This window comes from Apodemus sylvaticus, chromosome 4, assembly GCF_947179515.1.
Source record: "Apodemus sylvaticus chromosome 4, mApoSyl1.1, whole genome shotgun sequence".
Classification (NCBI taxonomy): Eukaryota; Metazoa; Chordata; class Mammalia; order Rodentia; family Muridae; genus Apodemus; species Apodemus sylvaticus.
In genome coordinates this window covers 49,152,738-49,167,694 of record NC_067475.1, presented here as the reverse complement: position 1 = coordinate 49,167,694, position 14,957 = coordinate 49,152,738, and the positions used below count along the sequence as shown (strand labels likewise).

Here is a 14,957-nt window from a genome sequence, read left to right as displayed (position 1 = left end):
TGACATTTTTGTGTGAAACTTTAAGATGAGAATATTCTCTACAACTTCTTTTGTTTACTTACATGATTATGTGAAACTATAATTGTATTAATGCTGTGAACTCTTAAGGTATTGTTAAGGGCTATACATTTTCAAGAAGTAATTTTTAAAAACACAATTTTCATTGACCAGATACTTGAGGAAAGCAGTTTATTAGAACTGTAGGTTGGTACGTTATCGGATCACTGCAGACACTTGTAATTCTTTTAGTAAACACAAGTAAATATAATTTTTCTGGAATTAAAGTATTATTTCTGTTCACTGGTTCATTCATCAATTCATTCATTAACACAGCAAATATTTATCATGTTCCTGTGTTTTTGTTTGTTTGATTGCTTTTTGTTATAAATTAAGTAATTAAGTTCTAGGGAAGAGCTTAATAAGGCATCTCTGCTGTACTCTCTACAGAAGCACTTTCCACAGTCTTTCTCCTTCCTAACATTATTTGTCTGAGTGTTTATTTAACTTCCAATTAGTTCCATACATTCACTAATAATAGCAAAAGATATTTCTTCTATTATTTTAAATTATTTTATTTTTCTCATAGAAACATATTTTAAGTGTTTTATATCATGTGAATTTAGAATTTACTTTAAAACTATTATAGTTTGTGGAAAGGCTAAAAGTTACATGGCTATTTTTGTTATAGGGGATGCTTGTTGAAGGACCACCTGGGCCAGCAGGACCAGCGGTATGTAAATGATTTTTTTGGTTTGGTTTTCAAAATTATTGAAAGTAGGATTTCTGCCATATGCTGGAATTATTTATATTTTAGGCCGATTTGATTTATAGAAGAAAACTGTCAAGCGTAGGAGCTATTATACTCAACCTCTTTATTATTATTTTGTTAGAGTGATTATATTGATAGGACTTAAAGAAAATTTTGAATACGTTTCTTCTTTCTTTATATATTTGTGCCTTAGTGTATGCCTGTGTGAGATAGGACATTTTTGTCATAAAAAATATATGGCATTGAGTCTTTTAAGTAGTGGCAAAAACAAAAATGTTAAAATGCTGACTAGCTAAATGATTTCTTGTTCAACTTTACTACCACATTTTTGAGGTCTAGTCTTATGAATGGCCATTTCTTCGGGAGGCATCAGGGGCCAGCCTCCACCACAGCCACTTTTCATTGGCACAGTTTCCTTCCTGTTTTTCCTTGGCGTCTGCCTGCACTCTGAGCACAGACTCATAGAGGAACAGTTGTGCTGGATGCAGAACTGTTTCCTATAAGTTGTCTTTTACAGGAAGCTAAATAGAGCAGTTGTTTGGGAGTCAAGGGTATATTTATAAAATATAAATGAGGCACACTTTGAGTGTTAGAGGCATGCCTTTACTTGAATACTAATGAGGGAGCAAGTTGCTTCTGATCATGTTTTCTTTCTCTGCAGGGTCTCATGGGTCCTCCAGGGCTACAAGGCCCTTCCGGGCTCCCCGGCGACCCTGGGGACAGGGTAAGTGAGAGGGGGATGTCACATGACACCTGTGCAGCAGCACATGGCCTTAAAATTAATGTGCTCCTTAAATGACCATAGTGCCTTTCTTCTGTTGGAGAGTGGGATGAGAGTTCTATAAATGTAGGAGTATGTGACATTTTACTTAACTTTTCAGACATGTTTCAGCGGGGATAAAGATCTTATCTACATATTTAGTGAGCCAATTTTGCTGTCAAGTCCCCTATGTACATGGACAATTGGAGTAGACTCAATTTTTCAAATATGAACACAAGACGTTTGATCTTGATGTACCCTATTTTCTTAACTTCATCTGCATAATTTCAGATATCGAGTTTGATGGAAATGTTTATTGGCTTTTTTACTTAATGTATATGTGAGCAATGTGTGTACATTTCTGTATTCACATGTTGTATGGGAATGTGTGTTTGTTTTTGCCTCTGTGTGTGTGCTCATATGTGTGTTTCAGTGTGTGTACTTGTGTGTATATGTGTCTGTGTGGTATGTGCATTCACATGTATGTCAGTGAGTATGTAGGTAGACAAGTGTTGATGGAAGTTGTATTTATTAATATGGCTCAATCTTACATTTTGAACTAGTGTTTCTAGTTGAACCAAGAGCCTGCTCGTCAGGTTGTCCAAGAGATTCTCTGTCTCTGCCTCCTCCAGAGTTCTAGAACTACAAGCCATCATCACTGACATTATCAGTCCAAGCATATGGGGGGGAGTAGGATATTTAAACTCAAATCCTCAAGCTTTCAGGACAAACACTTCACCCAATGAGGCATTTCACATCATTTTCATTTTTAATAACATTTTAATTGGTAATTTGAATTGTATCTCTCTATATATATTGTTATTAATTTTTAGAATTTGGACCTTTTTAATTAAATAAGATTTGACTGTGTAAAAGTAAGTTTCCTTTTACTGAAAACTCTCTCTGCCTTCTCTCTCTCTGTGTCTGTTTATCTATCTATCTATCTATCTATCTATCTATCTATCTATCTATCTAAACCTGTGTTTTATATATATATATATATATATATGTATATATATATATATATATATATATATATTCATTATACTATTAAGCACACTTTTATTGAGTAACTTAATGCCAATTTATTATATTAACTTTAGTGCTTATACTAATAAAATACCCTCTTTGGTGATAGTTTAACATAGGTAGAAGATACACTTTAAATATCTATTTATATGTTAAATAGATATTACCTACATATCTATTAAGTAATACTTAACCAAATTTTATGAAATTAAATCTGTTTTCAACTGTAGAAACCTAAATTTTCACTTTTTCTTCATACTGATTTTCCTGCCAGAACATATAGGATAGTTTCATGATATGCAATTTTAAGCCGTATTATCAACTTCAATCATAATTTGCATTCTGTTTCGATTGTACATTAGTAAGTGTGCATTTTTCAGGCTCTTTGCAACAAGTACAGTGAAATCTAATCCTTTCTATGTGTATTTACCTAGGAGAGATTAACCAATCAGAGAGGGCAGGTGCATTCTCAGCAATCACAGGCTCCCTGATATTATACACTGTATTAATTGATTTTGTTTATTGTATTCCTTTCCTAGGGCCCACCAGGACGTCCTGGCTTACCAGGGGCCGATGGTTTACCTGGACCTCCTGGGACCATGTTGATGCTACCAGTAGGTTTTAAAAAATGTTTTAAAAAGATAAATTCTCATTATGTAACTCAACAATACTGTAATTGAATCATTGAGTGGAAACATTTTGGAAGGATAGGAATGAAGGAAATCATGCAAACCTTGAATGCAGGGGCATTTCACTGAACGGAACTCTGGTAAATAGTATTCTTTAGACTAAACCAGTGTTAATCTAAGATTATTTTTTATTCAGTGAAAAGTACATAATCTGTCTAATCATGTGGGCAGCCCTGGCTTGTACATTAATTAACCATATTATTATACTATTTACCCTACTATTGACTCCCACTGAAGCATTTTAAAGAAGTTAAGTGTTTAGTATCATCATTGCTCAAAAATTACTTATTTTGATATTGATTCTCTTATAAAATTACTTAGCTGCCACACATCTAGGAAAATGCATTTATCAGCTTTAGTGTAATGAAATTCAAAGAAATACTTATGTGGAGGGGAATATTAACTCATATGATATCTCAAGTCAAAAATTGAGACAGACCTTGAGAATTTTACAGAGTAGTAATAGCAAGCAGCTGCTTAATGGTGGATGAGAGAGACATTTATATTTCCTTGTGGTCTTGGAGATTCCAAAGGTTTTGGTTACCAGAGAAGAACTGCCTATGTAGCCGTTGCTCAGTCTAATATACTTGCAATACCCGTGAGTTAAATGCTAGAGTGGGTACCATTTCTGCAGATTAAAAGGGGCATGACTCTTTTTAACAAGTGTATCAGTAATAAAATTTGAAATGAAGAGGTCTGTTTACAATTGCTTTGAAATTGGTCTTGGGGACTGAACAGCAAGCACCGTAGTATGAGACTGAGACAGAATTGCTCTCTCAAACAGAACATGACCTGGAACTTTTGTAAATATCTATCTTTTATTTAATTTTTAATGTAATGATTAAAAGACCTAATCCCATAAATCTGTCAAAGGCCGGTTTTGTGCTCATATTATCTTTTCTTAGTTCCGCTATGGGGGTGACGGCTCCAAAGGACCAACAATCTCTGCGCAGGAAGCCCAAGCTCAGGCGATTCTTCAGCAGGCTCGGGTAAGAAAACATTGTGTCTTGTTCACATAACCAGACTCTATCAGATAGCAGTGTGCAGGCCCGTGGAAGAGTGTTTCCATGCATCAGATGGAATTTACGTGGAAAAATTCTAAAAGCATATTTATCTTACCAGTAATAATATTTACAAATGTAATATTAAATAAATGACTTGCATTGCCCCATGAAATGCTTATCTTATCCCACAATGGCATACAAGGCTCCTGTTTTTAACAAACTATTGAGAGATTATAGCTAGCATTCCTTGTCTTTCACACCCTGGCTTTCTCTGCTAACTTGGGAACCTATTACTATAGGAGTAATTGTGAAAACACACAATGAAAGGAATATGCTCCTCTAATTCATAAACCAGATAATTTCATTTTTAGTTAGCTTTAGAGGAGTGAAGATGTAGATATGAGAATCCAGAAAACAAACAAGGAAGGAGTCAGAGTTCATATAATGCATTTGTTCATAAATTTATAGTCATTAAGAAAGAAAGTAAGTAGGACTTAGGATTAGTATCATTATAATAACTATATCAGTATCATGTCTAAGATAACTTTGTAATTCATGATCATCATCTATGTATCTGTAAAATACTGAATATGTAAGTGGAAGTGTTAATTTATTTTCAATATTTATTCATTATGAATAAAACAATTATTCATGTGAAAAATTATTATTTATGTGATATGGATGATAATGAGAATATGTGCTTATTATATTAAGGCATATTATAACTAAAATTATTTATAATAACTAATTATCTCTATGGTTTTCTTAGAAATATCATTGTTTTGAATTTGTTGAAGTTAGAACATTTTGAGATTGCAGAATTCCTTGTTTTTATTAGTCCTCTTTTTGTTCTTTACTGATAGATCATTATCCTAAATTATATTATTAATGTGTTTTGATTAAGTCATCCCCCAGTTCCCTACCTTCAAATTCTTCAGCTAGCTCTACTACCATTTTCTCTTCATGAGTTTTCTTTTTTGTTGTTGTTGGTTTGGTTTTTGGTTTTATTTATTCATTTATTGCTGCTAGTGTGTGCATGGGTATACTGTTGTGTTTTATAAAAAGAAAAGGAAGACAGGGAAATGTTTGAAAAGTATGGTTAATGGGAGGGAATGCCTCTGTAGGCTCATGATGAAGCTTCCCTTCCTCCTGAGTTATCTGCCACATCAAATGTATAGTATAGAATAGAGTTTATTTAGGGCCTGATGGAGTTGAGAAGGGAGAGGAGAGAGAGTAATACACACACACACACACACACACACACACACACACACACAGAGAGAGAGAGAGAGAGAGAGAGAGAGAGAGAGAATAGAATCTAGTTATAAACAGATGGAGAGAGAGGTTGGAGGGGAATGGGAGAGAAGGGACAGAGAGGGAAGAGAGTAAGAGGGGAAGAGAGGAGAGTAAGAAAGTAAGAGAGTAAGAGAGCGAGCGAGGAGGTTGTGATTAGCCCCTTTTACAGTAAGCCAGGCATTACCTGGCTTTTAAAACAATGAATGATGTAAACATAGTTGTGGAAACATTGCGAGATCAGAAAATAATTTCTCTAAGCACACCATCCAGCCTACTGGAGTAAGAGACTAATGTTCCACTTTATGGAATTGTGTGACTGAATGTTTTATCTCCAGAAAAAGTAAATAAACTTCTGTTTCCCAAGTAAATGAATGAATAAACAAACAAACAAACAAACAAACAAATAAATACGAAGAAGGAATGACAGGACCATATCCTTGAGCAGGGGTCAGTCAGGTAGGCCACTTCCCTGACCAAACTTTCCAGTGGGGATTACTGACATCCCTCAGTGTGCTTCATAGTAGAAAACTATTTTTAGATAATATATTTTTTTCTGAAATCTATTTTTAACTGATAAAATTTTTGCAATATACTGGATAACAGTTTGAGACATGACTGATCATTGAGTAGAACCTTCGAGCTATGTGCACTTCACCATTGACTAAACTTTTCTATGTATGTTGGTATTATACTTTTGTTATTTGTATACTACCCAAGGATATCATGTTCGAATGTTTTGTGCTACAACATACGACTAGGGAAGCCTTCCTAAACTTGATGGTTTTTATCTTCTAGATTGCGCTGAGAGGCCCTCCTGGCCCAATGGGTCTTACTGGAAGACCAGGTCCTGTGGTATGTTACATAAATTATATGTTAAAAGTTTCCTATTAATATGTTTTCCAACATCATCTTCCAGACTCTGTTCATTCCTCAGGCTAGTAAACCTATTGTTTGTGACTGATACTGACTCATTTTACGAGTTTTCAGTTTAAAATTTAATAATTCTCTTTATAAGTTTTTAGGGACTCTATCATTGAATTAAAGGAAATTTAACAAGTGTAATAAAGTCACATATTTGTTACTTAAACCATAATTATAATTTATTTGAATTCTATTTAATTATCAAAATGCAATTTTACATTAAATCCTTGGAAGTTAATTATATACTTGAGTTGTCACTAAATTACCTGTGAAATATTTGATAGTTACCATGCAATTTTTACATTTCATTTCATTGAAAATAATTTTTATACTGGATATTTTGATTAGTTTCCCTTCCTGTGCCTCCTCTGAATGTTTTCTTTCATAGTATATTTTCATTATTCAAACCAATTTTTAAATTTAATTATATTTTCTTCATATTCTTCTCTTCCTGTGAGTTGGAAAGAAGTCAAAGTATCTTCACTCACAGATGATAAAATAGTACACATAAATGACCCAGAAAAGTTCCATCAGAGGAAACTCTTACACCTGATAAACAGTTTCAGCCAAGTAGTACAAAACTAATTCATAAAAAACTGTTGGCCCTCTACATACAAATGAGATGACTGAGAAAGAAGCCAGGAAAACAAAAGTTTCACAATAGCTTCAAGTGATACAAAAGATCTTGTGGTACCTGTAAGCAAGCAACAAAAAATTTGTATGGTAAAACATCAAGTCTTTGAAGAAAGAAATTGTAGAAGATATCGGAAGATACAAAGTGCCCATTGCCCAGGTCTGGAGGAGTAACATAGTAAAATAGGCCAGCCTAGCTAAAGCAATATGCAATTCAATTCAATCTTTATCAAAATTCCAATACAATTCTTCACAGATCTTAAAAAGGTTGTTTTCAGCTCATATGGAAACACACACACACACACACTCACACACACACAAATAACTCATGATAGCTAAAAGAGTCCTGAATAATAAAAGAATTTTCCGAAGACTTACTTTCCCCAATTTTAGGTTGTACTACATAGCTATTAATGATGAAATTAGCTGGTCTAATTAATCCCTGATAATGTTAATCCCTAGTACCGTGAAGACTATAAATAAACTGCCAAATACATTAATAAATACAATAAAAAGTAAAAAGTATTTTTGCTTTCTTTAAATGTATAGTTCCTTAAACTAAGTTTCACATTTTCATTATATCTATAAAATGTTGATATATATTCTTGTGTGAAAAGTTCAGATAGCATATTCATTATGACTTCACTTATATACACTTTTGAACATTTAAGCATTTGAATGAACATTTTGAATCAAAATGTTTATTATTTATTCTTACTGTTCTGCTTTTCAAAACTCAAGAAAGAAAAATATATTAAGTCATTTAACGAATAAATAAATTTTATTCACACATTAGTTATACAAATAAATTATATGCACATGAGAGGAATATAGAAATATTTTATAAAATTTTAGGATAGAAAGAAGAAGAAATAATATTCCTATTCATCTTCTTTCTATCAATTATGTGATAATTTTGATTATATGTAAAAGAATGTAACTGCAATCTACAGAGCAAGTACTGCATATGTACAGAGAATTAAACCCAGCCAATAAATTCAAAACAACCTGACCACTCTATAATTGTATTCAGTTCAGTGAATAATAATTTAATTTAATTTATTCCATTGCCCTCATTTTATTATAGGAAATTAGTTGCAAGAGTTCTTTATTAGAAGCTTGAAAGTTATCGGTATAATTTGGAAAATTTAAAAATACATTCAATCTTCCTTGGGAGACAGAGTAGGAGTTATTTTACTTTGTTGCCACTAGGCGGCTCTAGAGAGCTTCTTTCAGATTTATCAAGTTTTGACTTGTAACTAACTCAGTTTAATGAAATGTATGCTGAATGGATGGAGAGAAGAGAACATGTGGGACATATGGGGAGAGGGGAACTGGGAAAGGGGAAAGCTTTTGGATTGTAAAAAAAGAATATATATATATAAAAGAAAGGTATGCTGATGAAAATAAATCAGAATACTTTTGAACACACAAAGTAACCTATAACAACTGTATTAATTTTAATATTATAAACTTTTAGGGAGTATGGATGCATAATATATATTCTTAAATTCCATAACTCCTTTCTAAAGCAATTAATTTTCTCTTGCAGTTAATCTGCTTGGCATCATTGTACTGTTTAAATTATATAAATATTTGTAAGCTATATTTATTATAATGATTCATTATTATAGAATACATCAAAACAATGTTAGAAAAATTCTGTGATATTATTTCACAATAATAAGAAAAGTACCAATAGCTTCTTTCTAAAACAGTTCTTTATAAAAACTATAAAATGTACTACCTGTGAATTATATACGTAAAAGAGTTGGTTGTGCCTGACTCTGAAAATTTACTACCCTAGTAGTAACTCACAATGCAGCGGTTACTCAAGTGTTGTTTACTAGACAATGTCTGTTAAATTAAACATTTAAAAGAAAATTTCAGTGTGATTTCAATGTTGGCTTCTGTTCATTTGTAAGTGGAATGTAGATCTCTATGCATAGTTCTTATATCAGTGTGCACTTGCTATGTCTAGAAGTACCACACTTTAGATAGAGGACTTGAATAGCTCACTGCATGAGAAATATCAAAATGATTAAGAAGATATGTGTATTTATTTCTAGTGAACTAAAGAGCACTGGTGACTTGATATTCACTGGTGGTCTGTTTTACTTTTCTCCCCAGGGGGGTCCTGGCTCAGCTGGAGCCAAAGGTGAGAGTGGAGACCCCGGTCCTCAGGTAAGAACCAGAACTTGTTCTCTTCCTTTATGTATTTTTATTGTTTCTACTTATGTGGTAGAGCAATGGAAACGTTAGGAGTAAAGAATGGATTTGTATCACATTTAAGCCCATATCATGGTTTTAATTGAAAAAAAAAATCAGAGTAGACTGCTGATTTTTCCATTAATTGGCTAATTACACAACATTTGAATTGTGGACCTCACAGGTTTGAGATAAACTTTACATGATGCCATTGACAAGAGAAGCCAGATGGCAGTTGTGTTACTCAAACTTCTGCAGACAGTAAACAGCATATTTTTTTTTTCATGAAGAGTGCTTAGCACTCTTCATGTAAGCTAATGTCAGACTTTTGTGTATTAGATAAGTAGAGAGAGATGCTATGTTGTCAGTGTATTTATGGTAGAAACAAGAAAACACAAAAAAAATGACAATGTGATTTCCAAATACTCAGTATTTGGAGTTCTGCATTGTCTCTTGTTGTTTTCCTTCCTTCTTCCTTCTTCATGGCTTTGTAATCATACTTTAATAATACCTAATAATATATTTCTATGCCATTTTATGCATGCATATATTTTTGTTATATTCACCCACAATTACCCCCTCTTAGTCTTTCCTAATAATACCATTTCTTTCACTATAATTAGATTTATTTAAAAATGATATGGAATAATAGAATCAGAGCCCATTATATACTTTTGTAACTATGATTACAATAAAAATTCTCTATAAATTGCAACAATTATTTTATTAAATTTTATATTGTTTCATTATTTCTTTAAGAGGATCAAAGGAAGTATTTCAATCATCTTTACTTCCAACTCCTCCTAACATGATCTATCCTCACCCTCAACCTCTGACCTCCCCAACCTGATGTCTTCTTTCTATTCATGTTTTTCCTGTTTTCTCTTAAATAACCCATTGACTCCAGTTTGTACTGCCCATATATTCACGGGAATGGGCCATCCACTGAAACATGATTATGGTACTAGAAGCTGTACTTCAAAAAAATTTATTTATTCACTTTACATCTCAATATCAGCCCCTCATCTCCTCCCAGCACCAAGTCATGCAGATCCTTTCCCCAATTTCTCCCTCCTCAAAACCCCAGCCCCCTTCCCCCACACATGGAATCATTGCAGTACTAGGGACATCCTCTCTCACTGAGGCCAGCCAATGCAGACCAGTTAGAGGAATGGAATCAACAGGCAGACAGGCAACAGATTCAGGGCAGCCCCTCCTCCTGTTGGGGAACCAGCATGAAGCTGTACTTTTAAGACAACTGATACTAACTCCAACAAACACCTCAATTATAAGTGACAGTCATTCCATGCTGGAATGTTGAATGGCTTGATCATGTGTAGTCAACCACAGCTGCTAGGAATTTGTGAGTCCAACAGTGCTGTCATGTCCAGAAGGCACACAATTTCTTCGTATCTCCCCTTTACAAATGAAGCCTTGTTTGACCGACAAACATCTGGTAGCTACTCTCCTAGTCCTTATCATGGAATTTTGCACATTTTTCAGAAAAACATTAAATGAAATTGTGCCACACATTCTATTACTGTTTTTTTTCTTTCTTTCTTTCTTTCTTTCTTTCTTTCTTTCTTTCTTTCTTTCTTTCTTTCTTTCTTTCTTTCTTTCTTTCTTTTTTTTTTTTTTTTTGGATAAGGCTTATAAGGTCTTCAGACTCATAGTTTTTGAGTGCATTAATGCTACACTCTTTTTCTTTTTTATTGTATATATTTATTTACATTTCAAATGCTATCCCATTTCCTGCTCTCCCCTCTGCATACCCCCTACCCTATCCCCCTCCCCCTGCTTTTAAGAGGGTGCTCCCCTACCCAGCCCCCTACTCCCACCTCATAGCCTGGGCATTACTCTACACTGGCATCAAACCTTCACAGGACCAATGACCTCTCCTCCCACTGGAGCCAGATAAGGCCATCCTCTGATACACAGGAGGTTGGAGCCATGGATTTCTCCATGGCTTTCTTTTTGGTTGGTGGCTTAGTCCCTGGGAGCTCTGTGGGGTCTGGTGGGTTGATATTGTTGTTCTTCCTATGGGGTTGCAAACCCCTTCAGCTCCTTCAGTCCTTCATTTTTCTTGGTGATAAATATTCCATCATGGAGACACCTCAACTTCTTGTGACAAAACCCTTAGAACATTGATAACAATATTTAACCAGTCCAAGATGTGTTAGCCTTGATTTCATTGTTTAATTAACATTGATGTAACAAAGATGGAAAACGCTGGCTGGTTCACTGGGAATTTCAGAAAAATATTAAAATACACCTCATAAGAATATTGAAACATTATTGCTCATTTAAAGTTGCAAAGCAACGCATATACTCATCTGATGAATCTGAAAGCATGGTTTGTGTTTTAGGACTTATAGTCTTTGTTGAGCTTGTAAGCCCAAAAAGTTAGGTGACATCAAAGAAGAAATTTTTCATGAAAATCTGTCCCTATTGCACAGCTGGTTAGGTTGTTAATCAGCTAAGTTCATTACTTTCAGAAGTTCCAGGTTTGGTTCTCCATACCCACATGACTGCTACTAACAACCTTTAAAGTTCAGTTCTAGGGCAGCTGATGTCCTCTTACGGTGTTCTCAGGCTCATGCACATGTATGGCACACTTACATACACCCAGGCACATACATGTAAAATAAAATCAGCTCATTAAGGGAGAAAAAAGCCTAGCATCATTTGTTCAGTTGGTACTTCTCATCCTTTCTGGTTAGATTCATGATAGACTCCTCTCCAACATTTTTTTTAAGCTACACTCTCTGACATCCAATGATTAGACACTGTCATCCTTACATTTCCAGAACAAATATTTTTAGCCTGCAGTGAGAGCATCTTTCCAGTTAGAACATGATCGTCATGACTTTGTGGATAGTTGTAAGAATCATTCAACGAGATTTAGTTGAAAGCTTTAGCAGATAATTATGTTATAGGAGATTTCGCTATGTTTGAAAGGTGATTAAATCCAATGTGATCAGTGGTTTGGGAGATGAGTCACCTAGGAGAGGACGTTTAAACAATGAAAAGGAAAAGGGTCAACCGCTTGAAATGAGAACAAATGATGGAATTATCATAGTGCGGTGACTGCTATGTGGAAACCATCTTTCTGACAACTGAACGTGTAATTGATCATAAGAGCTTCAAAGTATATCATTATATTTCTTTTGTTTGACTGTATTCACATCCACATAAAATACTTTGTAACATAGTGGGTTTTTTTTCATTTTTATAGGATATTGTATTTACTTACACTTCAAATTCTATACCCATTCCCAGTTCCCCCTATAAACCCTCATCCCCTCCAGCTCCTGCCTGCAATATAATTTTTTAATATGAGAATTTCCTTAAGAAAATTGCTTTTCTGACTTATGCTTTGTTAGAATTTTTATGCCAAAATAATCTCCCTGTGATTAAATAATTGCAGATGAACACAAAGAATATTGGTTTCTAAAACCACTTCTTTTGACTTTAACTGATTAAGATTTCTGCACTGTGATTTGAATGTTTTCATATAGGGTCCTCGAGGTGTCCAAGGTCCTCCTGGTCCAACTGGAAAACCTGGAAAGCGGGTATGGCTATTTTTCCTTGTGTACTTTGAGATGAAACTTTAGTCATTGGTTAGTTTGTCTCTGTGTTTATTGTCATGTGACCCTCCTAATTTAATCTTGCATTTGGCATTTCTAGGGCCGTCCAGGGGCAGATGGAGGAAGAGGCATGCCCGGAGAACCTGGGTCTAAGGTCAGGACTTTAAAACTTTGTATTCAGACCATGTTTGGCACTTTATCCTTGAGAATATCATAGTTTAATATAAAATCTTTTGAAATTTACCCTTTACACTGACATTAGAGTACTGACCTAGAATGAGAATGTGATGGTAATATGATTATGATTTTACAGGGAGACCGAGGGTTTGATGGACTTCCAGGTCTGCCAGGTGACAAAGGTCACAGGGTAAGATACCTTCACTACATTTTAATTCAAAATGTAATAGTAATCTTAGGAGCTTAGATGGTTTTTGTGGACTTTTGGAAATCAGAAGAAAAAAATTAACACAAACAGTGGTGATTCCATTTGGTAAATTTTTGTAGCTATTGGATCCTGATGTAGGTACAGGTTGTACATCGTGACAGTATGTTTTTTTCTCTACTTGTAGAAATTAAAATATTCCTTACGTGCAAAACGATAGAGGCAGAATCTCTTTGCTCATAGACGTGAGGAAGATTACTTGAATAGAAGAGTTGGAGAATTTAAATGAGAATATTATTTCTTGAGCATTGCATATTCTTTACATTTATTTCTGTGGAAAAAACTCAGATTGGGATACCTGCAGATATTCTGGAGACATATTGTTTCTTTGTGATGAACACTTCAGTACAAGAACTCATTAATTGTTAGGCTAAAGAAATCAGCAAGCTGAATAGTAATGACTGCTAGGTTATTTTTAGTGGAAAATTGAGAGAAGGTTTTAAAAACAATAAGCATTGGTTATTTGTGTCTTTCTTCACCAGAATGAAGAACAAATCTAGGATTATATTTAGGTAAATTGGAAAAAGAAAAGGAAATTTAATTTATAGTCACCTAACAAAATAACATCACACACCTAACACATAATAGGATGCACATATAATTTTGTTTGGTGAAATAAATCCTAAATCCCTTTAAGAAGCTTCCATGAGCTGTCCTGATTTAATATGAAATATTCAGAAATTAAGAAAATATGATGTCCAAGAGTATCCACTCTTAAGACACTCATAAATAATATTCTGAACGATTCAGTTCTTAATAACTGCCAGAAAATATTTTACATAGGTTTTCTTTAAATCATTTTTATTAAAAATTGAGGGCAAATTTTTCTAGCATACTAATTTGTAAAGCTTAAAAGTTTGCTACTGGAAATACTCTAAGAAAGGTCCAAGGGAGATGAGTTTCCAGGACAAGTGTCCTGTTGAACCTGGTTGTGATCATTGTCTTATGTACTTGGAAACAGTCACCTTGATTTCTGTATTGATCCTGTTTCTGTTTATTCCTTAGGGGGAAAGAGGTCCCCAAGGCCCCCCTGGCCTCCCTGGTGATGATGGAATGAGGGTATACTAAGATGTTATTTGTTTTACACTTGTTTACAATTAATCTACTAGAGAACAAGTCCTTTTGAAGTCACACCACTGTAATAGGACTCTTTATTTCTGTCACCCATAGGGAGAAGATGGGGAGATCGGACCCAGGGGTCTTCCAGGTGAAGCTGTAAGCAATTATTTTCTTTATTTTTGAATACCAATTTCTTTTAAGAGGAATAGTGTCTTATACTAGGTTGGCAATGCTAAACTCAGAAAACATTGCATTTTACACAAATTAACCAAGGAATTTTTATGTTAAAAACAGAGTGAATACAATTGCCTTTTCTTTTGAACAAAACCTTTGTGACTTGAAACAAAAAAGCAATGTAGACTGCAACATCTTGCTGCTCAAAATTTTTATTAGTTAGGTTTTGTTGCAGATTTTTCTTTTTTTAAAATTTAGACATTTTATTTCATTTTTGCATTTTTATTTATTTTTTTAATAAAAAGTATTTTCTAATACCAACAGTAATTCCAGAATTAATTTTTTGTATATAAATTAACCTTGTTTGCTGAAGCAAGATACTAAGA

General features: G+C 34.0%; 1 protein-coding gene across 1 annotated transcript in view; it reads left to right on the top strand.

Moving 5' to 3' along the window:
- The window catches only part of Col11a1 (collagen type XI alpha 1 chain), a 172,402-nt gene that overhangs the window by 57,888 nt on the left and 99,557 nt on the right, over positions 1–14,957 (top strand). Inside the window, exons 10-20 of the mRNA XM_052179401.1 lie at positions 689–730; positions 1,431–1,493; positions 3,098–3,172; positions 4,153–4,236; positions 6,343–6,399; positions 9,232–9,285; positions 12,828–12,881; positions 12,997–13,050; positions 13,210–13,263; positions 14,344–14,397; positions 14,509–14,553. Coding sequence (XP_052035361.1) covers positions 689–730; positions 1,431–1,493; positions 3,098–3,172; positions 4,153–4,236; positions 6,343–6,399; positions 9,232–9,285; positions 12,828–12,881; positions 12,997–13,050; positions 13,210–13,263; positions 14,344–14,397; positions 14,509–14,553 — 636 coding nt within the window. The remainder of the gene's footprint in view (positions 1–688; positions 731–1,430; positions 1,494–3,097; positions 3,173–4,152; positions 4,237–6,342; positions 6,400–9,231; positions 9,286–12,827; positions 12,882–12,996; positions 13,051–13,209; positions 13,264–14,343; positions 14,398–14,508; positions 14,554–14,957) is intronic.